Source organism: Oryzias latipes, chromosome 2, assembly GCF_053564925.1.
Source record: "Oryzias latipes strain Hd-rR chromosome 2, Olatipes_Hd-rR_3.1".
In the NCBI taxonomy this organism is placed as follows: Eukaryota; Metazoa; Chordata; class Actinopteri; order Beloniformes; family Adrianichthyidae; genus Oryzias; species Oryzias latipes.
Genome location: NC_136238.1, coordinates 37,417,564 through 37,444,818, shown reverse-complemented (window position 1 = coordinate 37,444,818; position 27,255 = coordinate 37,417,564). Strand labels below are relative to the sequence as shown.

At 39.6% G+C, this 27,255-nt stretch overlaps 2 protein-coding genes and 1 long non-coding RNA gene across 7 annotated transcripts in view; 1 reads left to right on the top strand and 2 right to left on the bottom strand.

The window, feature by feature from the left end:
* Positions 1-442: 442 nt before the first annotated feature.
* The window catches only part of LOC110014653 (uncharacterized), a 50,178-nt gene continuing 23,365 nt past the window's right edge, over positions 443-27,255 (bottom strand). The window contains exons 1-4 of one of the 2 annotated variants that reach the window (XR_013651485.1): positions 11,708-12,118; positions 10,804-11,256; positions 1,920-2,420; positions 443-777 (exon numbers count right to left, since the gene is read on the bottom strand). Coding sequence is in view for 1 of the 2 variants with exons in the window: in XM_078937268.1 (XP_078793394.1) it covers positions 737-777; positions 1,920-2,420; positions 10,804-11,256 (995 nt within the window). In the remaining variant the exon portion in view is untranslated. Of the gene's footprint in view, positions 778-1,919; positions 2,421-10,803; positions 11,257-11,707; positions 12,119-27,255 lie in introns of those variants that run through there. The other variant, XM_078937268.1, reaches the window with a different exon arrangement.
* On the top strand, positions 19,868-25,331 carry LOC144987978 (uncharacterized). Of its 2 annotated transcripts, none has more exons than XM_078937912.1 (5): positions 19,868-19,986; positions 20,870-21,007; positions 21,090-21,194; positions 24,642-24,807; positions 24,969-25,331. In XM_078937912.1, the coding sequence occupies exons 2-5, from the start codon at positions 20,922-20,924 to the stop codon at positions 25,206-25,208; spliced, it is 597 nt and encodes a 198-aa protein (XP_078794038.1). In that variant the 5' UTR covers positions 19,868-19,986; positions 20,870-20,921; the 3' UTR covers positions 25,209-25,331. The 2 variants fall into 2 exon arrangements, with proteins under 2 accessions (XP_078794038.1, XP_078794042.1); XM_078937916.1 differs by lacking the exon at positions 19,868-19,986 and adding an exon at positions 20,750-20,775.
* Positions 20,869-24,631, bottom strand: LOC144988275 (uncharacterized). Of its 3 annotated transcripts, none has more exons than XR_013652138.1 (3): positions 24,613-24,631; positions 21,530-21,656; positions 20,869-21,349 (listed from the first exon to the last, which is right to left on the bottom strand). It is a non-coding gene; the product is annotated as an uncharacterized LOC144988275 (long non-coding RNA). The 3 variants fall into 3 exon arrangements; XR_013652135.1 differs by lacking the exon at positions 24,613-24,631 and adding an exon at positions 24,242-24,406; XR_013652134.1 differs by lacking the exon at positions 24,613-24,631 and having other exon boundaries at positions 21,530-24,235.

The following is a 27,255-nucleotide window of genomic DNA, read 5'->3' as shown; positions in this document are numbered from 1 at the left end:
CTCTGCATTGAGGAGGCCATTTAATATATTCTGCATTTTGGTTCTTAACTGCACTGTTTATCTGAGTTGTTACCTACAAATCCACATTGGTATTTATTGATCATTTTAATTTAGTGTAAACTTAAAGAATACCAATAAGGTAACAGAGTGAAAAGCAGCAGATTAAGAGGAATTAATAGATAAATCTTAACGATACCTATTTCTACTAGATGTTATCTCTAATAATTCAAAACAACTAATTTCTATTAACAGGTACATCTAAAATAATTCATTTCGTGAACATTTTCCTTTATGTAGTTTCATTACACATAGATTGAAATGTATTGATCCTTTACTTTTTTGCTTTTGCTAATTGTGGCTTAGAGAAGATGAAAACCTAAAAAAGCTGTCCAACAAAGTCAGGATAAGACGAAACAAGACTTTATTGATCCCCGGAGGGAATTTCAGTTGTTACAGCAGACAAACAAGAAATATAGCATTTAGAAGAACATATAGTCTGTAAACATTCAAATAGAAATAAAAAGTGGAAGTAAAAGTACACATCATAACTAAATAAGTAAATCCAGCAGCAGTTTCAATAGTCCTAAACTGTGTCATTCTATAGTCTAACTGTTGTTGGGACAAAGGACCTCCTGTAGTAAATTATATATCAAAACAACCAAAGTTTTTTTTTATTTTATTTTTTAGAAAAATTCATTTCTACACGTTCAAAACTCACTTGTGCTCCCTCTTGAAGTTACTTCATCAATATGGTATGGAGGCCATCAGCCTGTGGCTCTGTGAAAATGAAATGAAAGCTCAGGTTGCTATGAAGTTCATTAGAATACTGAAGAAGTTTTGAGCATTAAAAACTTTTTTTAAATATTTAATTTTTCTGAGCTACAGAACTTTTCCCCCTGTAAAATAAAGTCTTCTGCTGTGGTACAGAGGTGAGAGGTTGACCCCTTATTGGAAAAGTTTAGAATTTAGAGTTTAAACTAAATCCTTACATTGTCAAGAAAAAGTCTTACAAGTTCTCATGTGTCTTTTGAGATGAGATATTTGACTAAAACTTTTATCACATTCTTTACAAGAAAAAGGCTTTTCTCCTGTGTGAGTTCTCATGTGTGTGTAGAGATGAGATACATGACTAAAACTTTTTTTACATTCTTTACAAGAAAAAGGCTTTTCTCCTGTGTGAGTTCTCATGTGTGTGTAGAGATGAGATACATGACTAAAACTTTTTTTACATTCTTTACAAGAAAAAGGCTTTTCTCCTGTGTGAGTTCTCGTGTGTGTTTTGAGAGCTGATGCATCACGAAAACTTTTTTTACATTCTTTACAAGAAAAAGGCTTTTCTCCTGTGTGAGCTCTCGTGTGTCTTTTGAGATGAGATAAATGATTAAAACTTTTTTTACATTCTTTACATGAAAAAAGCTTTTCTCCTGTGTGAGTTCTCATGTGTGCTTTGAGATGAGATATTTGATTAAAACTCTTTCTACATTCTTTACAAGAAAAAGGCTTTTCTCCTGTGTGAATTCTCGTGTGTTTTTTGAGATCAGATACATCACGAAAACTTTTTTTACATTCTTTACAAAAAAAAGGCTTTTCTCCTGTGTGAGCTCTCATGTGTGTTTTGAGATGAGATATTTGACTAAAACTTTTATTACATTCTTTACAAAGAAAAGGCTTTTCTCCTGTGTGAGCTCTCATGTGTGTTTTGAGATGAGATATACGACTAAAGCTTTTCTTACATTCTTTACACGAAAAGGGCCTTTCTCCTGTGTGAGTTCTCATGTGTCTTTTGAGACTAGATCTGCGACTAAAACTTTTATTACATTCCTTACAAGAAAATCGCTTATCTTGAATCATTCTTGAGTTTTTACCAGACCTGATAGAGGAAAGTCTCTCTTCTTTTGGAGATTGTTTGTATTTCTTACCCAGATTAGTCTTCTTGGGATTTTTTCTAACATCTGTGTCACACTGACTTTCTGACATGTGAGAGCTGTCCACACTTTGGACATGTCTTCTGTCTCTTCTCTTCCTCTGATCTATGTTCTGTGGGTCCGTCTCTTCATCTGTAGTTGATGTTGATTCTGTCTCTTCATCTGTAGTTGATGTTGATTCTTCATGTTGGTTTCCTTCTTGATCCTGACTATCAGTTACATTAAAGCTCTGCTGATTGTTTGGATCTGCTTCACTGTTCTCATCTTCCTCATAAGTAGGAATCTCCATCAAGGTATCAGTCTCCTGCTTCAGATTAGGCTGCTCTTCATCCTGACTGATGCAAAGTTCCCCTGGTTCCTCTTTAATCTGTGGAGGTTCTGGTTCCTCCTGCTCCCCTTTAATCTGTGGATGTTCCGGTTCTTCATGTTCCACTCTGAAGTTCCTCTGCTGGATGCAGAGATCTTCCTCTTTAGTCATCCAACACTGGGGGAGGACTGCAGGGACACAAGAACAGATCCTTTTATATGTTATGGTGACTTTATTTATTCTAAAGTATCAATACAAATGATAGCAGTATCATTCAGTATATGCACATTAAAAAACTTTTAATTTAAAAAAAAAAGTTTTTTGTTTTCTTTAGCACAACAGTATAAAACTGTGCTGAAAAAGCCCCCCTACACCTCCCCCCTATGAGGAGAACTTTTTCAGTCAATAACTTGTAGTCTGAACCAATTATTGATAGAAAATAGTATTTTCTTTGTTTTTTTTTTTTTAGGGAAAGTAATTTGCAGATAAATAATTCATAAATGATATAAACAGGTCTTTAATGTCATCTAACTGTATACTCAAATTAAATCCTGCTGAAATAAATAGGACAGATTTATTAGAAAGGGGAAGGAGGGATTGACAGAAAATGTACTTTTAACCTGATTCTGTCTCCAATTGTTTTTATGTGAAATTATAAATAGGAAAAAAGTCTGAAAACAAATAGAATGTTTTATATTATTGTCATTATTGACAGTAAACATGCAGACATCTATAGTAAATGTTTCACACAGTCTTTGAGGTTTATTTCAGCACAACACCAGCTGTGTAATGTTAGGAATATGCTGCTAATAAAGTTACTGTTAAGTTATTGTATTTAATTTATTTAGAAATCACCTCCAGGACTGAGGTCTGGGGCCAGCGGCCACCACACCTTTTACTGAGGCATCTGATTGGTCAGTTTATAACTTGAGTAACTGGCAATAAAGAACAAATATTATGAAGAAAAAAACTAAGATAAGCAAGAAGATATTAAGAAAAATGTTTCACAGCAGGAAATGGTAATTCTATCTATTGGCGACAGCAGCTACTTCCTATTTGGAAGTGGGTGGGGGGGGGGGGGACTCTACTGTCCAGTGACGATATAGTCTATGCTTTTTAGCATAGACTTTTGGACAGCTCCTCGTGGTTTGACTACTAACAATAAACAGTGTTGGGGGTAATGAATTACATAGTAACAAGTTAATCTAATTTAGTTACTTTTGTCAGTAATGGAGTAACATAATGATTTACTATGGAGCCCGTGATCTGCCATGGGATAAAAAAAAAAAGTTTTTCGTTTCCACTAAATAATTAATTCCATCCAACAAAATAATAATCTGATATACAGTCAGGTCTGTAAATATTGGGACAGGAACAATTCCAACATTTATGGTTCTATAAACCACCACAATGGATAAGACCGTCAGCCTTAATTTGAGGGTATTTACTTCCAGATCAGGTGAGCGGTATATGAATTACAACTGCTTGCATATTTGCCTCCCACTTGTTAAGGAACCAAAAATAATTTGCCAATTGGCTTCTCAGCTGTTCCATGGCCAGGTCTGTGTTATTCCCTCATTATCACAATTACAATATTCTTAAAAAGAAGAAATGCACTGAGGAGCTCAGCAACGGCAAACGACCTGAGAGATCACAGAAAACAACTGAGGTGGATGAAGGAATAATTCTGTTCCTGGTGAAGAAAAATCCCTAAACGGAGGGTTTACCACAAGCTGTAAAACCTTAGTGAGCCTCAAAAACAGGAAGGCCAGACTAGAGTTTGCCAAACAACATCTAAAACAGTCTTCACAGTTCTGAAACAACATCCTACGGACAGATGAGACCAAGATCAACTTGTACCAGAGTCATGGAAAGAGAAGAGTATAAGAAGGAAAGGAACTGCTCATGATCCAAAGCATACAATCTCATCAGTGAAGCATGGTGGTGGTAGTGTCATGGCGTGGGCATGTGTGGCTGCTAATGGACCTGGTTCTCTTGTATTTATTGATGATGTGACTCCTGACAAAAGCAGTAGGATAATTTCTGAAATGTTTCTGACAATATTATCTATGGAAGCATTTGTGTAGCTATTAAAAATAAAAGACAATACCAGAAATGCTTTTTCATTTTCCAAATTGAAGCTGCATTTGTTGACTCAAAATTAAAAAGAAAAAGCAATCCACTAAATTGCATTTTCATTTTCTTCTTCAACACTGCTTATTCTGTCACTTAATCAAAATGATAAAGAAAATAGTATTTGACATTTCATTTTCAAAAAGTTATCTGGTAAATGTGTAGCAAAATTCAGTTAGATATAGGGTTGTGCCGATGGACGATACCATCGTCCATCGTGATGGGTGACTGACATCCCGATGGAGAGACACCATCGTGATGCCACGCCCCCGCCACGCTGCGAGTCGACACCATAAGCCGCGGTTACATGTGAATAATATCTTGACCGGATCAATGGTCGGATTAGAATCCAAACGTGTACATGGTTCAAGAAAAATGAATAAATCATTCGCACATGCGCAGTAGGGTTTGAAAAACCGGAAGCGGATATCAGTTCCGCCGAGCGGCTATTTTTTTCTCAAACTTTATTGAATGTAACAATTCAATACAAAACAATGTTGCCGATCGGCTTTATACATTGATATGTCAGCTCAGTAACATACAAGACGATCTTCTAAACGTGCTTTTAATAATGTTACGGTTATTATGAAACGCCTGTTCGCTCATCGTTTTAATTTTAATCCGTGTGGTCATTGCTTTTTCTGTTGAAAAACGGAGCCGGAAAGAAGCCAGAATTAGCAGTATGCTAACACGGGCTAACAACATTAGCTTTGGGTGGTGCTGCAATCTGCATCTTGGCTGCATTTTAACATGTGGGAATAACATCAGCCTTTATTTAGTCGGGACACGACTCGAAACACAAATCCACGTGATTGTTTGAATGATTTCTAAGGACTGAGCGGCCTTTCTGCTTTGAAGCTCACACCGCCCCAAAGCGCTGTGTGTGTGCTCACGATCCTCTGCTCAGACACACACTTTTAGACCCGGTTCTGAGTTGGGTAGCCCGTTCCCCTAGAGCTGCGGAACGGATCGCAGTTCTAAATCTCCCACATACCGCTCATGTAACAAAGCACCCCCCCCCCTTCCCCTCAAACACAAAGCTGTAAGTCCGCGCTCCGCCGGTCCACTTGACTAGTTAAGTGCGGGAGCGGACCATTTCTTTTCTAGTTTGTTTGTTACTTTTTTTGTTAAAGTTATTTCCCTCAGTACTGCGGATGAGTCATTAGTTGGGAAATAAAATAAATAAAGTAAAATAACGAATAGCAATTATATAAGACCGAAATATTAAAAATAGCCCCCCACGACGATATCATCGTCCATCCCGATGGTTGACAGCAAACATCGTCAACGGCCAATTTAAGGGACATCGCCCAACCCTAGTTAGATATATCTAATTTGACAATTAAAATTGATTAACAGACATGCTTTTTCATTTTAAAAATGTAACTACATCATATGACTCATAAATTAAAATAAAAACTTCAAAATGCTTTTTCATTTTCTACTTAAAAACCGCTTATTGTGTATCATAATTAAAATAAAAGTGCAAAGAGGGGATTGCATTTTCATTTTCACATCCACACTGCGAATAGTGTCGCATAACACAATTCCAGTTAGCATTTCCAGGGGGGGGCGGGGCAATGACATCAGTGCCTGTTGATCCAACCAGCAAACGCCAAAAGTTTAGCATAGCGAAATCTGTTAGCGTTGTTCAAGGGGCTGTAGCTGTCCCGGAACAGCAAAATCAGCGTGAAGTGTTCAGATCTTAAGCCTGAGTCAGAACCCGACCCGGCCCGAAATTCGGGTCAGGTCGTGAACTAAAATGACAATCATTACGTTCGGGTCGGGTTGGACCGGGCTTCTCTCTCGCTGACTTTTTTAATAAATATATGTTTATAAAAATGTATACTGTTAGCAGCTTAGCTTGTCCCCCCCTTGTTGCTATGTTTCTGTGGTGTGACTGCGGTCGTCAGGGAGGTGACGCAGCGACGGAAGAAGGCATTGCCTAGGGGCACTCATGACACAGGCACACGTGACGGAAAAATGCGCGGGAGAGGAAAAAAGTAGGGGCTGTGCTGCTGCAGGTGTCAGTTTGCATGAGAAGGTGTTTGGAGACGTTGTGCTGTAACAGATGATACGACCAAAGAAAATAAATGGCTACAGGCCTTTTGCGAAGCAACGGTGTCCCGCTGAATTTGTTACCTTTAGGTCCAGACCGGACTGGAGACCATAACAGCGGTTTCCGACTATGGTCCGAAGCCTCACGCTGAAGGTAACAATATTAAAACGATGTGTGGATACTAAACTAAGGAATACTTGTTATAAATAAATAATTTGTTTAAAACAGATAAGGCGCAGTAAGGTAATTGCTATATAACTACTACTAAACAGGAAGCGCAGACTCAGAGCCAGGGCTGCAGTATTTCTCTGATTCAGGGAGAGTGCGCATCAAGATCTCTCTTTCACTCTCTTTGTTTGGCCTTTTATTCTGTGTTCTAGCGTTTATTTATTTATTATTATTATTTATTTTATTTATCATGATCATAAAAACATGTCGATTATTTTAACCTTAACAAATCTTGCGTTTTTTTTTTTTTGCCAAAAATACTATAGGATAAATTGAAATTTCGGGTTTGCTTCGAGCTCGGGCCTGCAAATTAAATTAATTGGTCGCGTTCGGGCTGGGTTGGGCGTTAATGCCCGCGGGCCTGGGTCGGGTCGGGCTGGATTTTTTAGGCCCGATCTTACCACTAGCGTGAAGCTGCAGGAGACGATCTTCTAAATGTGCTTTTATTACCATTATGATTATTATTAAGGGCCTGCTTCCTCATAATTTTTTTAATCTGCTAATCGGCCAGTGCTTTTTTCTTGGTTGCAAGGACCTGGAAGAAGGGATAGCATTAGGCTAATACGTGCCAAAAACATTAGCCGTGGAGGAACACATCTTGTTCGTTTCATTTCAAATCCAAAAATGCTGGCATTGAGTCGCTGTCCTAATATTTATGAACCCAACTCTACATTTATCCTGTTGTATTTGAATGCACCACGGTTAAGGGAAACGTTGATTGGTCAAGAGGCTTTATGGGAAATGTGTGATGCACGATGGGATACATAGCATGTAGCCCTCAGATGTCAAGTTACTGCTAATTCCTAATGAGTATGTTCATAAAAGAGTTAACTCAGCATGTCCTGAATATTATTATTCCTGTTTGACCCTAAAGTACAACACCCCATACTGGCCTTCATGACCAGCAAAAGAGATCCAAGGCTGGACGAAAATAGCTCATATGCTTAGTTCTGGAAGGAAATAGAAATACTTGAATCCATTTTCTTAACTGCAAGACACGTCACTGAACCGAAAACACCGGAGTCCAATCTCAATCATTTCATTCATTAGATGCAAAATGACTGACATGACCAAAAAAACAGCTGTGCAGTCATAAACATGTGCAACAGCTTGCAGATCCGCTTTGTGGTTCTCCAAATCATGTAATCACGTTTCATCCACAGATGAGCCCACATCTCTGTGCCTGTCATCTCACCGGCAACAGTTTCAAAACACAGGATCATTACTACATGTTCATTTCACAGAGGGATACGTCTTTTTTTCTATCTTTTAAAGCGCCCGTTCCTAAAGATCGAAAGTATTGTACATTGTGTAAAACTTTAACGTTTTATTGAAAAGAAGTGGCAGTATTTATATAGGTGGGCAGGGTCAGAGTAACAGCACTGAATGAACAGACCCCTTATGACCCCATTGGGGGAAAAAGTCATTTTGAGAAGAAATTATAATTCAAACATTATTTTTTTTCCAAGTCTAAAACTACAAACAGGTGACAGATCAAGTGCTTCTTTTTGTCACCCCCCCTCCCCTCTGTGTGTCCCAGGTTGTCGACCCCTGATATGTATTGTAGTGTTAGGAAGTGTGAGGTCAACATTTTTTTAGATTGCTCAGAAAGGTGTTCCTACTGGTTTTCATGTGTTAAATTAGAGACCGTAGACTTGATGTTTGCTTCTTGTATTTTTTTTGTTGGTTGTTGGAGATTAACAAAAATTCCCCTTGTTGGTGTACAGTAATCCCCTGCCCATTCGCGGTTTAATATTCATGCCCCGCCCATTCGCGGGTGGCCGCAGATGACGTGACGACACAAGCTTGAGACGCAGAACGGCGCTGATTCCGCGAATTTTGAAAAACGATTTAGTCTGTACTCTACTGTAAAGTGTAACAACCCCGAGTTGGACAGAGCTGCGGGCGGCAGGCGCCCCCTTTTCTGCCAGTTGCTTGACCACATCGTATGTCAATCAGTGGTGGGCTGGTGGATTAGAGGGGGCGGGGACTACCTGGGTGCGCGTTGGCTGAACGTTCTCCTCCGGCTGAGTGTATGAGCAGGCTGCGCTATTTTTGTTCGAGCTGTAACCATTCTGACAAGGTTAATCAAAGCCAAAAAAAAACACAACAATAATACGACGACCTTAAAAAGATTCTTGATGATATCAAAGCTACGCTGTAACCCTTTATGGAAATAGTGTCTGCTAAGCTAGGTAGCTCCACTAATTGAACTGATGGAAGAGTTCCGAAGATTTCGGGCTCAAAACGAGCAACTAGAAAAGCGGGTCGACATTCTGGGGGAAAGACTGGACGATGTGGAACAACAAGTAAGGATGAATAATCTCATTCTCACTGGAGTACCGATCAAACTTCGGGCAAAGCTATATGCAGCAGGAGCTAGCATTACTAATACTAATAGCACTAGCGTAGCTAGCAGTGCTGAAACGGAGAGCGGTGGAGAGTCTCTGGATCACCAAGTAGAATCATTACTCACATCTAAAGGGATTTCCCTGGATCTCAACACCATCGAGGCCTGCCACCTGCTCCCCAGGAGAAAGGAGACAGATAAACCAGCGAACCTCATCAGGTTTGTGAATCAAAAACACAAGCTAGCTCTGATGAATCAAAGGAGGAATCTCAAAGGATCTGCTGCTTATCTGAACGACCATCTGACCAGAAGGAATGCTGAAATCGCCAAACATGCACGGCTTCTCAGGAAGCGAAAGCAGATGGAGAACACTCGGGTTAAAGGCTGCAGGATTTACGTCAAACCACTCGGTCCACCGGACCAGTTCAAGGTTCTGGATGTGATCACCATGAAGGACTTTGAGGAGTGCTTGATCACGGTCGTCTGAAACAACATGCAGTAATAAATCAAAGAGCCAAATAATTTCAAGAAATTTGACGCCTAGATTCATCGCTTTCTCCAAAAGTCTGAAGTAACCTGATTCTCAGCAAAGAGTTTTCACCTGCAGAAAACTTGACCTCAACTTTCACCGCCGCTGATATCAGCTGAAGAAGGATACAGACCTTTATCTAATGTCTGCAGATATAACATCGAAGAGAACTATAAACTGTTTAAACCAAGAAGAACGGCTTTTAATCAGCAGAAGAAGGAATGCCAACCTTGGTCATTCGACAGATTATGGACCCTTTTTATTTTTCCCTTACAGCATTACTTTATTATATTAAAAAAAATAGAAAATAAAAAAAGAAAAAAGAAAAACAAATGATTAATCACTTATTGAAAATGGTTAAATTGATCGACGTTTAATGAATATTACTTCACTTGCTCCAAAAATAGATAAATTGATTAAAAAATCTTTCCTAATGTAGCATAATTTTGCACGTTTTTAACTTCTGATACTTGATGAAATTTTGCTATGAAAATCTCTGATACAGTGTTTTGTCTATTTTACTGATATGTTTTTATCATATCAATGACTTTTATAAATAACAAAATCTGCATATATTTTTTATAACTGATCTGCATTTGCCATGTTGATTTCTAAAATAGTTATTTTTACATAATAATAGAGTAATTCATCTCTGTCGTGTGCTTTATTGATACTTTATGATTCTTAATCCTGTCTGATAAAAGCTAAGAACCGGATATTGATAAATCATGTTATAAAATGGTTACAGTATAACGGGGTGGGATTTTATAAATTGTGTTTAGGTTTGAATCTTTTCTGTCTGCAGATCCATGAGCAGGACCCTGTCTTTGGGTTTTAGCTTGAAATGTAGTTTTGGAAATAGAATCTGTCTGAATGTCTGGAATTGGAGACATGGAGACATCAAAGAGGTTTAGATGGGATTTGGGTTTTACAGAGAAATCTGCTGAAAAGAACTGAACTACAAACTTAGAACCACAGACGACAAAACAGATTGGACTTTTTTATCTCGCTAACAATTTTCTCTTTGATCTGTTAAGGTTTCCTGTTTGTTGTTAGCTGGAGGGACTAACTAAGATCATATGATTTGAAGAATGTTGTCGGCTGCACTGACCAACAATGTCTTCTGTCTTTTCAACTGGAAGGGACAGAAGAGACTCTTCCAGGACACGCTGTTGATGGACTGTATGTTTGGAGAGCTTGAAGCTCAAGATAGAACCGTTGTTGAAGTGAACATACTGATAGTGTGGAGATGAAGATCAGAGTCACACTGACCTGCTGACATGTGAGAGCTGTCCACACTTTGGACATGACTTCTGTCCCTCCTCTTCCTCTGATCTCTGTTCTGTGGGTCTGTCTCTTCATCTGTAGTTGATGTTGATTCTTGATGTTGGTTTCCTTCTTCATCCTGACTATCAGTTACATTAAAGCTCTGCTGATTGTTTAGATCTGCTTCACTGTTTTCATCATCCTCAGGAATCTCCATCAAGGTATCAATCTCCTGCTTCAGATCAAGCTGATCTTCATCCTGACTGATGAAGAGTTCCCCTGGTTCCTCTTTAATCTGTGGAGGTTCTGGTTCCTCCTGTTCCTCTTTAATCTGTGGAAGTTCTGGTTCCTGCAGTTCCTCTTTAACCTGTGGAGGTTCTGGTTCCTCCTGTTCCACTCTGAAGTTCCTCTGCTGGTTGCAGAGATCTTCCTCTTCAGTCATCCAATGCTGGGGGAGGACTGTAGGGACACAAACACAACAAGGAGCTTTTTATACGTTTCCAGGACTTTTGGGTTTTGTCAAGCATCAATAAACTCTGAGATCATTGGAGAAAATGTCTGAAGACTTTTCAGTCAGGAGGACTAGAAGAAACTAATTGAAATGAATATAACCGCAGAGGTGGGTAGTAACGCATTACATTTACTTAAGTAACTTTTTGGTGAATTGTACTTGTGAGAGTAAGACAAGGCAATTTTATATGTATAGCACAATTCGTACACAAAGTAAAACAGGAAATTTCAATGGAAAATGATTGGTCTAACTTGGACTAACTTACAAGTTACTCCTTCAGTAAGTTACTCCGAAGTAAGTTACTCCTTGAAGGAGTAAGATAGTGTAGAACCGCCACTGTGCCAAGCGGGTCACCAAATAGAAAAGCATCAAGGTCACGGCTTCTCTCGTTTGACATACCTATGTGGTGTAGCTGAGCCTGATGCTGCGGGTTCCAGCTGCTATCCAGCAGTCTGCGCTGACGACAGAGCTCCTCCTCGTTCTGGACGATGGTTCCTTCAGCAGCAGAAAGTTGTTCTCTGACAGAACCTTCCTGAGGTTCTGAAGACATGGTTCCTGCTCCGATCTTCAGCTCCAACTCCCACAAACACCGCCGTCCTCTTCACTGCAGCTCCGATCGATCATCTGCTAGTCTCACAATCACAGCAATCCACGTTGTCTTTCCGTTCAACACTTCTTCACTCATTTACGACACTTTGGAAAATGCTGAGAGTTCCCACACGAACCACGTATCGTCCTTTCTGTCCAAAAACCTCACAAACGTCCCAACTAAAAACCGCCGACCTCTCAACACAAGCTAACGCTGCTACCGCCTCGTGCTGTTTACTTCCGGGTCACGTGCAAACTCTTTTTAAAAAGAAATAACTACTTAATTGAACATCAATGGTCCAAAAAGCTTCCAATATTTTTAAACAATTTTTATTCAGGAGATATTAAAGAAAAGAAAATCAAAATTTAAAAAAGAAATTGTGTAGAGGAAACGTTTTCAGAGCTGTTGTGACGTCATCACACTGTGTAACATTCCTTTCCCCCCCTTTTTTGAACTTTATTGTTCAAAACAAAAAGAACAAATATGTATGACAGGAACAATAGTCATAACAACAAGAATGTCAGGGGATGGTACATGTATTAAAAAAGAAAAATTACAGAAACAGATTGCTAGGCATTGAAAATATTCAAAGACAAACAGTTTTCATAAATATGTACGGCCTTTTTGTTTAAGCTATTAGACACAGTATATAAATAAAATTCTAATTCTTTAATTATTACAGGGGAAAAAGGTTGTGATTAGGAAAACTTTGATTTGTGAATATAAAATTTACCAAATATTATAATTAGATTAATTGCCAATTTTACGTTTGATCTTATATTTTTTGTGAAGGCCAAATATGATATGTTCAAATTTCATCTGATATTGTGAATCTAATTTGGAATTTATAAAACGTGCACAATCTTTCCAAATTTTTTTTAGTAGTATTACAGCTCCAAAACAGGTGACTGATTGTTTCTTTACAAAAGGTACAGTTGGGGTCAATAGTCTTCTTATATCTGATCATGTATTGATTAGTGGGATAGATTCTATGTAGGAGTTTGTAGGAGACGTCTCTCATCCTGTTATTGATTAATAATTTCTGATGCAGGGTCAAAAAATTTTTCCAGGGCAAGTCAGGAATAAATTTTCTCTAATAAAAAACAGCAGAGGGAACCGAAACAACATTTTGCTGAAATATGGCACGTATGATCTTGTTATTTTTTCGGGCACGGTTGATACAGGATTTTCCAACAGTGGTGTCACTTAGAGATATGAAGGGAATATTTGCATCAAGTACAGTATTTTTAAAGAGTTCACAGATTTCAGTGGTGACAGCATCAAAAACAATGGCATACTCTTTAGGAGGTTGTATTTAAGGTTAAATTCTTCATATCTAAGTAATTGACCATTGTGGTTAATGAGCTGACCCACCAATAAAATATTATTGTCAAACTAATTATTGTAAAATAAAGATTTGTTCTTGTAAAGGATATATCTGTTATTCCAAATAAAAAACTTATGAGGGGAAAAAGTGTGTTTATAAATAAGTGCCCATGAAAGAAGAGTTTGTCTGTGAAAAGCAGAAAGTTTCACTGGGATTTTGTCGATATTATAATGACAAAGCAGAAGAAAATGGAGACCACCTACTTTAGCAAACATGTGATGAGGGAAAATATTCCAAATGGAGAGTGGATTTTTTAAATATGACTTAATCCAGTTTATTTTAAAAGTATTATTTAAAGTAGTAAAATCAAGAAAAATTTAGGCCTCCTTTTTCATAGGAGTTCATTAATACAGATTTTTTTAAATAATGAATACGGTTTTTCAGATGAAGTTTAGCAGCATTTGATCAATAGATGTTAGAGTCTGATTGTCCAGGTGCAGAGAAAGAGCGGAGTAAGTTAGTCTAGAATCCCTTCTGCTTTGGAGAGTCAAATCCTTCCTCTCAGACTCAGGTCTCTCTGAAGCCATTGGTTCAAACGTTTCTTGGCTTTATCAATGAGGGGAGTGAAATTTGATGAGCATCTTTCTAAATTATTTTTGGAAATAATAATGCCTAAATATGTTACATTTTCTTTTACAGGAATGTTGCAGATGGATTCTAAAGCACAAACAGAAAGAAGTTCACATTTGTTTAGATTGAGACGTAGACCTGAGACATCAGAGAAAGACTGAATAAGGTTCAGAGCTCAGGAAACTTGACTGCTGTCTCTCAAGAAAAGAGTAGTGTCATCAGATAGCTGACTTATTAAAATTTCTTTATTAAGAACTGAGATGCCTTTTAACTTGTGAATAGTAAAATAATCAGCAAGAGTTTGGGTAACTAGAAGAAAAAGATACGGTGAAATGGGACACCCCTGTCTGATTCCTCTATTAAGATTGAATCTAGGGGAGGTGCCATGTTTTAGTTTGACAGAACAATTAGCATTATTATACAGAGTTTTTACTGTATTACAGAAGAAAGGGCCAAAACCAAATTTATGAAGACAGCTGAAGATAAAATGATGATTAACAGAGTCAAACGCTTTGTAAAAGTCTAAAAAGAGTATAAAACTGTCATCAGAGATCAGTTGTGAGTAATCTAAAATATCAAGAACAAGACGAATGTTATTGGAGATGTGTCTGTTTTGTATGAATCCTGATTGTGTCTCTGCAATAACTGAGTTTAAAACAGATTTAAGTCTTTTTGCAAAGACAGATGCAAGAATCTTGTAGTCATTATTTAATAGACATATTAATGCCAGTTGTCAATGAGAAGTACATCTTTTTTGGGTTTGGGTATCAGAGTAAGTACACCTTGATTTAATGTTGGAGGAAGGAAGCCTTTATCTATGCTCTCAATAAATACCTGTGTTAGAAAGGGGGTCATTTTATCACTAAATTGTTTATAAAATTCTCCCGTTAAGCCATCTGGTCCAGGAGATTTGTTCTTCTTAAGGTGGTTAATAGAGAAAAGTACTTCATTTTCTGAAAGAGGAGAATCACAGAGATCCCGTTCAGAGGCCTGGATTTGTTGTAGATTATAGTTTAAGAAGTGATCAGGATCTTTGCTGGGTTCAAAGGCATATAGTTTACTGTAGAACAGGCTAACGTAATTTGCAATCATTTTGGGATCAGAGGTAATCTGGCCTTCAATGTTTAATTGCTCTAGTGTATTTGTCTTGGCACGACGTTTCTCCAATTGAAAAAAATAAGAGGAATTATTTTCACCCTCTTCTAACCATTTCAGGCTTGATCTTCCAAAGGCTCCTTCAGCTCTGTTCTTATAAATACTGTCTAAGTATTCTTGTAATAATGTCAAATTTATTTTATCATCTGATAAATCTGCAGGTTTTTTTTTTAATTGTCATGATGTCATTGATAATTTTGCTTTCTTTAACCTTTTTAGTTTTATTTAGTTCTGAACTAAGTGTCATGATATCGTGAGACCCAAATGCTGAAAACCCGGAAGAAAACTCAAACAATCATCAGGTAAGTATGAGGGATTTAATTCACAGCCAGTGAATGAGCAGACTTGAGGTAAGAAAGATCTTGATGCGTAGGTGCGGCAGGCTGGAGGGTCTTGAGGCAGAAACCAGTGATCTCCGATGAAGCTGGATCCCAGGAACAGACGAGGAGCATGAACAGCGGACTGCGACCAGAGGAGCACCTGTGGAGGACAGTAAAATTATTACCTTTTTTGATTATAACAGCAAGAAATTTGCAAGTAGCATTTAATTAGTAGCTTTCTGGAGTATTTTTCAAAGTTTGGCGCAACAGGTTGAAAAGTAGCGTCTGCTCAAGCCGCCATCTTGGTCAGCCCTCTGCGTCTCATTCCAATGTTCAGATTTGACAACAAAACGCACCACAGACTAACTAAACCTGATCACATTCGTTTATTGTATTTCTAAACTACATTAATGAATAAAGAAATGTCTTAGTAAACAAAGAAACAAAAATTACAAAAAGGAAATTTTAAGAAAAAGATTCTAAAAAAACTGCTCCTAAAGGGAATAATTATTAACTGTATTGTTAATAACAAAGACAAGCTATAATTTTGAAATTCCTGTTACAATGAAAAACAATTGAGAAATTTACTATATTTAATTAAAATTAGATTAAAAATCTATGAAGTATACAACTGAGATGTAACATAATAAAAGAAAAGTGAAAAAATTAAAGATCTTTGGAATGCAAACATTTTTCACCGACAATCTGCAAAGATTTTAATGCTGTTTCCTGTTTCTGTGTCTTCTTCAAAGATTTTTTTTAAATAAAAAACTGGGAAAGATTTAAATAAATTCACAGATTTCTTTCAGGTTAAGACAGAAAAAAAACTTAACATTTTATTTACAGTACAGACTAAAAGTTTTGACACACCTTCTCATTCAAAGAGTTTTCTTTATTTTCATGACTTTGAAAATTGTAGATTAACACTGAAGGCATCAAAACTATGAATGAACACATGTGGAATTCTATACATAACAAAAAAGTGTGAAACAACTGAGAATATGTCATATTGTAGGTTCTTCATAGTAGCCACCTTTGGCTTTGATTACTGCTTTGTACACTTTTGGCAAAAATGTAGAGAAATGCAGAAATGTGTGCTGAAGATGCCATGTTTGCCACTAGAGGGCAGCACAGCAGCTTCAGTCTTTGTCATTGTTGCTGTGTGAGCCTGAAGGAGCTTCAAAGTGAGCTGCAGCTTGGTTCAGACAAACCTCCACATTCACACACAGATGTGATCCTGAAGAAGTCTGAACAGAACATTTCAGGAGAACTCTTCAGTCCAGAACATGAGCCTGCATTGTTCCTGAAACTGGGATCAGAGTTCTGCTCTCTGCTCCAACAGAACCACCTTCATGAGCTCCTGGTTTCTTCTGGATCCTCCAACATTCAGACGCTCTCTGACTGAGTTCATGTCTGCGTCTCATGTCATATGAGTTTCAACTGCAAGAGAACACAGATGCTGTTAAACAAGTTGAAGAATTTGTTGATGCAAATACAGCTGCTGTTAAAAGTGTCTCTGCAAAAAGAAAACGCTTTTCTCTGTGAAATGTGTCTGGAACATGCAAGATTTAACCCTTGTTCTATCTTATATGACCCCACCCTTGCATTGACGTGTTCTCCCTACCAGGACAAAGGTGGATAAAGGTGGAAAGATTTCATGTAATCCATGGACACCAGTGAAGATCACAAATCATTGAAGAAAAAAGGTTCAGAGCACTGTCTAGATGACCCAACTCCCAATGTTAAAGTGCCTAGGATAGCACAAGGGATAAACGAAGATGGTCTTTGCTACTTATTGGCCTTCCTGAGAAAGAAGGGGAAATCACAGGAGAAGAAATTCTCAAGATCTTTCCAAAGTGATGTCGGTCAACATTGAGGAACTGCGAAACACAGTGGACACAGTGCACTGACTGGGACAGAAAGGAAAAAACAACCAACCAAGACAGATTATCATCCAGTTTGGAATGAGAATTGTTTGAGACCAAGTCTGGAGAATGTCAAAAATCTGCAAAGATCTCAATATTTGTTTCAAAGAAGAATATTTGTTTCAAAGAAGACTTTTGCAAAGAAGACAGGGAGACTCGTCAGCGTCTTTGGCCGAGAGTGGAGGAGGCGAGGAAGAGAGGACTCAAGGCCTTTTTAAAGGACGGATACGCGGTCATCGATGGTCATCAGGTCACTGCTTGAAACCAACACTCCTTCATCTAGACTGAATGGACAAAGACATCTTCCTGAAGGAGAAGAGAGAAAATAAATCCAAAGCTGGTATGTTATTGTCTGGAATGTTATTACAGCTTTGAGGAAACAGATAAAAAAAATGTGAAACTGCATTATAGCCCTTTATGGAGCTAATTGCTCTCTAGCTATTCTTTATGGATCATTTCTTTGTTATCTTTTAATGTTTGTGGTTTTAAGAATGTGACGAAGTGCAATTTTTCTTTACTGTAAGGCACAACTTAACGTTAACTGTTTTTTCTTTCAAGAAACACACAGTAGTGAAGAAGATTCTGACTTTTGGAAATCTCAGTGGGGCAGTGGAAATATTTGTTCATCTCATGGAAGTCCTCGTTCAGCAGGAGTGGCAATTTTCTTTCATAATTTTGATGGTAAAATTCTTGATCATAAAAGTGACACAGAAGGTCATTGGCTAAAGGTTAACATTGAGGTGGATGAAGATTTTTTACAGTATTATGTCTATTCTAATGATATATTATTGTTTTTTTAATCATATACATGATTTTTTAATGAACATAATCTGCATATATTTTAGATAACTGATCTGCATTTACATATTGATTTCTAAAATATTTACATCTAATATTTACGCCCTTCTCCGGTGGGGCCCTGCGTTGGGCTCTCCTGGCGCGGCGGGGGGGCTGCTCTCCTGGTTGGGCTGGGGCGGCGCTCTCTTTCCCCCCGTGCTTCCCTGCTCTCTGGCTCTGGGGGCCTCGCGGAGGTCCTGCTGGCCCTGGCCTGGGTGGCGGATTTGGTCGCCCGGGGGGCGGCTGTTCCCTGCCTGCCCCGTGTGGCGTTGGGGGGGTTCCGGCTGCCGCTGCTGCTGCGGCGGGGGTCTGGGTGTGGGGGTGGCTGGGCGCTCCTCCTCCTTCTTTTCACATTCCACCATCCATTTTAGAAGAACATAAACACTCACCTGAGCACAGGTGTTAGCTCACCTTTGCACTAATAGTTTGCATGATTGAATGAATGAAAGATTTCACACTAGTTGGTTTTAAGGCATAGGCAGGCGTTCGTGAACACTATCTGTTTTGTGTACATGTTGACATGTGGACATTTTTGCAGCTAGCAGGTGTGTTGATAACATTTGAGTGTGTGTGTGGACAGGCTCCGCCCTTTTTGCACTACATTTGAACCTTACCGTAATGATTAACAACCAGTAAACTTGTTGCTTTATGCTGCTTCATGGTCTTATCCCCCTTCCCCTCCTATTATCATCCTCCTACCCCCCCCTCTCTCTAATATCCCTCTCTCTTCTTTCCTTCTTTCCTTTTCCGTCTGGTCCAACACCAAAGATTTTCAAACATGATTGAAATTAATAAAGTTTGGCCTCAATTACAAAAGGGGTTTATTCAGACACACCTTTGGTTTGTCTCTGGTTTGCTCATCCAGTGAATGGTGAATAGTTGCCATGGTTGGCATATGAAAACGCCCCCCCCCCCCCCGCTTGGTTTTAATTGCACCTTAGACATTTAGGACCCTTGGCAATGGGGTGCTTGCACATCCTTGCAAGCAAGCAGCACATGTCCCCCCACGCCTTACCTGCCAATTTTAACTGCACCTTTTAGTACACACACCCTTTATCCCTTAAAAATATACTCTCCAACACACACATAATTGACACACACACCCATTTGAGGAGGACTGGACACTCTCCCTCTTTTTTAACATTCCATCAATGTTCTCTGAAAAAAATCTCAATGTTCATCAATGTTTAAAACATTCATATATTATTGGTGACCAAAATAGACATTTTGGTGTGAATATGAATGTTTGAACAAAGAGATGGATGAAATGAATGGATGGGAAAGCAACATTACATAAGTTAGATGTAACAGATATAATGAAATGATATGAATGAGTGATTGAATGTAATGCAACTACAAGGGAAGTCTGCATTGCAGGTGTTGTGACTCCATAAACACTCCAGCACAGAAAGAAAGCAGAGACCGAAAGTTACAGATAGGCCTACTGCCAACCTCTACACATTTAATCTCTTACTGCAGGAAGAAAACAAGCATATTTCTGCCATGAAATATTCATGCATGTATAGAATCCATTATATGCACAATCAAAAGAGCATAAAATATAATGGAACCCATGTTCACCTCCACATTCCCAAGACTTCTATACATCATCTGATTTTTGGAGAAACAGAAAGAGAAAAAAATCCAAAGCAGTTGATGTTTTACAGAAGAAACAATCCAATCCAGGTAATGATTACAAAGAAACCTTTTGACTGCATGACAGATTAACCAAATTTAAGATCTGCTTCAGGATCAGACCGTGTCTTTCTGACCAAAGTCTACAGGAATCTGCTTCTTGGCTGAACTGGTTTGTAACTGGAGCCAGGGACACAAAGGAGTTCCAAAGATCCAGAGGAAGAAGTCAAAGAAAGAACAGAAGCCTTTGTGTCAGAGGGGTGAGTTGATGGAACAGCTGGATGTTTGCATTTCAAAGACTTTCAGAAGAAGTTCTTGAATGTTAGGACTCAGCTGGGAGCCTCTTTGTTGGAATCCTAAAGGATCCTGGCTGAGATCATATCAGATTGATCCAGCATTAGTTTGGAGTTGTGGATCATGAAGTGATGAAAGGATTTGGAGGAGTTGAAAGGAGGATCAATCATCTGAGCTTCAGCTTTTTCAATCCCATTTGATCTGGTTGTGATTTTTCTGTCTTTGCTTCTTTCTTCATCCTTCAACCAAACAAAGAAACAAAATGAAGATCTTCACCTCTGGAGGTGCAGATCATGAGATCGTCTGTAAACAGACGGAGGCTTTTGGGATCTGCAAACACTGACCTCTGCAGGGTGGAATAGGAAGTGCAGCTAGATGTCTGAATGGAGGAAATATTTGATCATCAGATGAAATAAGAGGCTTTCATGTGAGGAAGAACATCTGAACAGCTTTGATCATTTTCTGCTGCTTTTGCTCTGATGTTTCTTCAATTCTGCTTCAATATGTTTGGATTTCAACTCACTTCATGGATTTTCTTCAGAGCGGATCAAATGGATTCTGGACATGAAGGAAAACAGGTCAAAGGTCAAATGTCAGTGAGAAAAATCTGAGCTCATCCAGATGATTAGTTCTAGTCCAGAAAAACAGCAGAAAAGAGAAGTTGGTTCAGATCCACAGAGTCCTGATCCTGCTGCAGACAGAACTTCTCAGAACATTTGAGTCATCATTAGAATTTTCTGCTGCAGCAAACAAAGGTTTAATGAAGCTGTAGAGGATTGAAAAATGAAGCTCCAAAGCAGAAACTTGATCCTGATGAGCAGATGATGATGAGGAGGGTTTCCTCTGCAGGTGAAGGTGGAAGGTGTGTGTGAGCTGATGTGGATCCAGTGAATCCAGCAGCATGGATCAGTGGGAGGAACCACAGGAGGGAGCCCCTCCCTCTAGAAGCAGAGATGGTAACCATGACAACCAGAGCAAAGCTCAGAGGTTAGATGAACATCTCCAACTGTCCATGATCTTCTCCATGTCAGAGCTCAGGACTCACACCAGCAACCTTCATTCTCCCCAGGAACCAACCTGGACCTGGACCTGGATCCAGGTGGGGGTCTAAAAGGAGTGAGACATTAGAGGATTGGGGTCCTGACGTAAAGAACATCCGTTCAGCAGTGGAACAGTGAGTGTTTGTCAGAGTTTTTGGAGGCTGGATTCTAGTTCAGATGATCAACAGTTTTCAGATGAAGGACTTGAGGTCTGGTTCAGTTCTGGATCTCTCTGATCAGACTCACTTGGAGCATCATGTGTGTGATGAGATCTTTTCAGTTGAGTCTTCTGAGAGTTGGAGAAACGTTAAACTGAAATTAGTCTTTTAACATTTTATTTTTTTCTTTTCTTTCTTTTTTAATAAACTATATGGATTTTCATACAATGAATCTTATAAAATCTTCCACAAAGAAAGTAAAATGTTTTTGCATAACTGTCTTCATTGAAAGGTAAAAAAGAAGGTTTTACTTTTTTTCTTATCACTTGGGCAGCAGCTGCCCAAGTGGTTGAACAGGTCAGTCAATGATCAAAAAATTGGCAGTTTGATCCCCGCTCCTGTTGTTGTGTCCTTCAGCAATACACTTGCTCCACTGGTCTGTGAATGCATTATGAATGAATGAATTATTGCTGCTCTAAATGCCACAGCATTCATGATGCATTTATGATCAAATCAAATCAAATCAAAACACAATATTACAGTAAAAAACCCAACCCACCCTTCACCCTTCCCACTCCACTCTTTTTAAACATATGACCCATGGCTCCCACGTACAATGAACAATGACTATGAAACTGTAAAAATAAATAAATAAAAAATAAATAAATAAAGAAAGAAAGAAATAAACAGGTAAGGCTTGGCTCTGCTGCGAGGAAAGTGTATTTGGGAATCTCTTCATACCAGGAACCAGCTTGGCCATTGGAGCATCGCCACAGCTCCCACCCAGACTGGGACAGCAACGGGGTCCACTTCACAGCCGTGAGGCTGCAAAGTTAAACTCCAGCTGCCCCAGCAAGGAAAACAACTGCAGCAACAACCACTGACCAAGCCGGCAAGCCCTGGCAGAAAAGATCCCCAGAAGAAACACTGGGGCTAAAATCATGATAAGATACTAAAATTATAAGATTTATTTAAAAACATAAAATTGAGAATAAAATGCATAAAATGAAACTAAATACATAAAATAGTCTATAATAAAACTAACAGAATAAATTAGCAGTTAAAATAAACTAAAAGCGAAATTAAAAAGGTGGGTCTTGAGCCTCTTCTCTGGCAGGCCTTTCCACAGGCGAGGACCATAATGGTGGAACAAGGCCTCACTGTGTGTCTTGGTCCTCACCTTAGGAACAACTAAGCGGCCAACACCGGAGGACTTCAGGGTCCCCGAGGGCTCATATTTAAAAAGAATATCATTTAAATAAGAAGGCCGAAGACCATAAAAACATTTATAAACCATTAAAATAATTTTAAATTCAATCATTGGGAGCCACTGCAGCGATTTTAATTCCGGTGCAATGTGTGCAGAGTTCTACAATAGTTTAAGATTTGAAATAGACTTTTGGGTAAACCAGAGAGCAGGGCATTACAATAATCTAAACAACTATAAATATAAGCATGCATTAGGACCTCTGTGCTGGCAAAGGGAGAGGAATGGGCGACTTGGCAAGGTTTTTGAGATGATAAAATCCTGTCTTAACGACATTTTTAATGTGAGGGATAAAATCTAGCTCAGAGTCAAAAAGTACGCCCAGGTTTCTCACATATGGAGAAGGTTTAAAATTATGAAGATGTGGTAAAATCATCTCTCTCTTGTCTTCAGGACCAATGATCAAAACTTCGGTTTTGTCCTGGTTAAGCTGTAGGAAGTTTTCTGCCACCCATGACTTTATATGTAAAACACAGTTTAAAAGAGTGTTGACAGGTTCAAGGTCATCAGGAGACACAGCAATGTAAAGCTGTGTATCATCAGCATAGCTATGAAAGTCAACGCCATGTCTCCTGATGACATCCCCAAGAGGCAACATATATAAATTAAAAAGTATTGGCCCTAAAATCGACCCCTGGGGAACCACACAACTTATTTAATGGATTCTTGAAGAGGATGTATCCATACTTACATAAAAGTGTTGATCTGTAAGGTAAGAGTAAAACCACTTAGAGGGCATTTCCAGAGAGGTCCACTAGACTACTAAATCTGTCAAATAAAATCTGGTGATCTATTGTATTAAAAGCGGCACTAAGATCCAGTAGCACCAGAACAGAACATTTCTGTGAGTCGTGGTTTAAACTAGGATCATTAACCATCTTTTCTGTGGTTTGTCCTAAAACCAGACTGAAATTTTTCTAAACTTTTTTGGGCATTTAAAAACTCATGCAGTTGAGTAGCGACACTTTTTTCATAATTTTACTTAAAAATGGTAAGTTGGATACGAGTCTATAGTTATCCAGGTTTTTTGGATCTAATTGACTCTTCTACAGAAGGGGCCTCACCACCACTGTCTTACAGGCAGAGGGGAAGACCCCCGTCTGAAGAGAGCAGTTTACTATATTTAAAAGCTCTGACTCAAAGAATCCATCAAATGTTTTAAAAAGTGAAGTGGGAATGGGATCTAAAAGGCAGGTTGTAGTGTTTACTTGGGATACAACTCGCCCCAGCATCTCCACATCAACCAGGACAAAACTCCCCAGTGTTTCTTCTGGTAAAAACAATGCTGCTGGTCTGTTTAAATTTAAAAATAATAGCATAGATGAAATTTTTGATCTTATAGCATTGATTTTACCCATGGAGTGGGCTGCAAAGTCCTCACATGCAGCATTAGATGATGGCATGGAGGACTTGATGAAGTATTTGTTTATTAAAATATCAATTGTCTTAAAAAGAAATTTGGGGTTGTTTTTATTTTCTGGAATGATTTTTGAAAAATAGGAGTTTCTGACCCGTTTAAGTAAGTTATTTTAAAATTTGAGTTGTTCTTTTAAAACGTCTTTACGAATCATTAATTTTGTCTTCCTGTATTTCCTCTCTGCCCTCCTGCAATTCTGCTTCAGACCCTTAATGTCAGTAGTCTTCCATGGTGTTTTAGGAGTGGCTCTTAATGTTTTTGTTTTGAATTGAGCCACTGCATCTATGGAAGACTGAAGTCTGTTATTAAAATGATCAACAATAAATGGTGTATACTTACATAGCGCTTGCTACCTTCTTACGAAGGCCCAAAGCACTTTACAGTCACAGTCCCAATCACACGCTGATGGTGGCTCTGCTGCCAAACACTGGCACCAACCTCCCACCAGAGGCAAGGTGGGGTTCAGTGTCTTGCCAAAGGACACTTTGACACATGGCGGGAATTGAACCTGCAATATTATGATCATGAGTTGACCGCCCTACCACTGCACCACGGCCGCCAATAAAATCACAGGGTGCAGGTAAAATCTGAGCAGGAGTTTGCTTGAAAATATCATTAAAACTTGCAGCCACTTCAGGAGTTAAATACCATTTCCTGAGATGATCCAAATCCAAAAGAACTCATCAAACGCCATCATGAAAGAAACTCACCTCTAATAAAACAAGTGTTTTTCCATCAGGATCCATCAGAGACTCAGAACTGGATCTGGATCTGAACCCAGCTGTGTTTCCTTCAGGAGTGACTGGTCAAAGGGTCTTCCTATTGACTTTAAATCATCATCATCATCATCATCTTCTGGTCCGTCTGTCCAGCAGCATCAAACACAGCTGGACTCCATCTTTCTGGTCTGTACATGAACAACAACTACTTTCCCATCATTCTGTCCACAGTCGTCTCCATGCTGCACTTTGGACACCAGTGGACTGTCAGTGTGTCCAACGTGGAGCTGATGTTTGGCTCCATGACTTCACTCTGATTGGCTCATTCATCTGGAATTCTGTTGCAGCTGCTGGAGGACAACATTGTCACTTTTGTCAAGAAGGAGCTGAAGAAGATCCAGAAGCTTCTGAGTCACAGGGAGGATGAAGAGGAGCTGGAGGTTGAAGATGAAGGGCAGAGGAGCAGCAGAGAGTCACTAATGAAGATCACAGTGAACTTCCTGAGGAGAATGAAGCAGGAGGAGCTGGCTGATGGACTGGAGAGCAGTAAGAGGATTTCTCTGAAGGTTTCAGCTGCTGAGAAATGAAGATTTACTGATGTCTGAACACATGGAACCACAGGGATTCAAACCCTCATCATTCAGGGCTGCAGAGAGTTGATTTACTGTTTGTTGTCTTCATTCAGGTTTGACTGCTGCAGTTTGTCAACATAAAGTCCAATTTGGTCTGAAGAAGAAGTTTCAATGTGTGTTTGAGGGGATCACTAAAGCAGGAAGCCCAACCCTTCTGAATGAGATCTACACAGAGCTCTTCATCACAGAGGGAGGAAGAGGAGAGCTGAATGAAGAACATGAGGTCAGACAGATTGAAGCAGCATCCAGGAAAGCAGACAGAGCAGAAACAAGCATCAGACAATAAGAGCTCTTCCAACTCCCAGCTGGAAGACCAGAACCAATCAGAACCGTGATGACTAAGGGAGTGGCTGGCATCGGGAAAACAGTCTTAACACAGAAGTTCACTCTGGACTGGGCTGAAGGCAAAGCCCACCAGAACCTCCACTTCACATTTCCATTCACTTTCAGAGAGCTGAATGTGCTGAAAGAGGAGAAGTTCAGCTTGGTGGAACTTGTTCATCACTTCTTCCCTGAAACCAAACAAGCAGGAATCTGCAGCTTTGAAGACTTCCAGGTCCTCTTCATCTTTGATGGTCTGGATGAGAGTCGACTTCCTCTGGACTTCCACAAGACTCAGATCCTGAATGACCATAGAAAGTCCACCTCAGTGGCTGATCTGCTGACAAACCTCATCAGGGGGAACCTGCTTCCCTCTGCTCACCTCTGGATAACCACACGACCTGCAGCAGCCAATCAGATCCCTGCTGAGTGTGTTGACATGGTGACAGAGGTCAGAGGGTTCAATGATCCACAGAAGGAGGAGTACTTCAGGAAGAGGTTCAGAGATGAAGAGCAGGCCAGCAGGATCATCTTCCACATCAAGAGATCCCGAAGCCTCCACATCATGTGCCACATCCCAGTCTTCTGCTGGATCACTGCTACAGTTCTGGAGGATCTGATGAAGAGCAGAGAGGGAGGAGAGCTGCCCAAGAGCCTGACTGAGATGTACATCCACTTCCTGGTGGTTCAGGCCAAAGTCAAGAGGGTCAAGTATGATGGAGGAGCTGAGACAGATCCTCACTGGAGTCCAGAGAGCAGGAAGATGATGGAGTCTCTGGGAAAACTGGCTTTTGAGCAGCTGCAGAAAGGAAACCTGATCTTCTATGAATCTGACCTGACAGGGTGTGGCGTCGATGTCAGAGCAGCCTCACTGTACTCAGGAGTGTTCACACAGGTCTTTAGAGAGGAGAGAGGCCTGTACCAGGACAAGGTCTTCTGCTTCATCCATCTGAGTGTTCAGGAGTTTCTGGCTGCTCTTCATGTCCACCTGACCTTCATCACCTCTGGAATCAACCTCATGAAGGAACAGAAGAAAAAATCCTTAAAGATTCTCAAACTGAAACAAATTAGTCCAGTCCAGTTCTACCAGAGTGCTGTGAAGAGGGCCTTACAGAGTCCAAACGGACACCTGGACTTGTTCCTCCGCTTCCTCCTGGGTCTTTCACTGCAGACCAATCAGAATCTCCTACAAGGTTTGCTGATTCAGACAGGAAGTAGCTCACAGACCAATCAGGAAACAGTCCAGTTCATCAAGGAGAAGATCAGTGAGGATCTGCCTGCAGAGAAAAGCATCAACCTGTTCCACTGTCTGAATGAACTGAATGATCGTCCTCCAGTGGAGGAGATCCAATGGTTCCTGAGGTCAGGACGTCTCTCCACAGAGAAACTGTCTCCTGCTCAGTGGTCTGCTCTGGTCTTCATCCTACTGTCATCAGAAGAAGATCTGGAAGAGTTTGACCTAAAAAAGTACTCATGTTCAGAGGAGGCTCTTCTGAGGCTGCTGCCAGTGATCAAAGTCTGGAACAAAGCTCTGTAAGAACTTTCAGAAAAACCAGTCTCTGTAAATATTTCTAGGGAAATATCGACACCCTCTGGTACAACTTGGAGGTTTAATACGTCTCTGTTAAAGGACCAGGAATTTCTTGAATTCTTTAAAAAAGAGTGGGCAACCTTCCTAGAA

Bases quoted from the DNA above. Each gene is read 5' to 3' on its own strand.
- LOC144987978 (XM_078937912.1), top strand. From the start codon at position 20,922: ATGGATCAGTGGGAGGAACCACAGGAGGGAGCCCCTCCCTCTAGAAGC. The intron at 21,195-24,641 runs GTGAGTGTTTGT...TTTTTCCATCAG, and splicing joins ATCCGTTCAGCAGTGGAACA to GATCCATCAGAGACTCAGAA. The intron at 24,808-24,968 runs GTCTGTACATGA...ATTCTGTTGCAG, and splicing joins AGCTGGACTCCATCTTTCTG to CTGCTGGAGGACAACATTGT.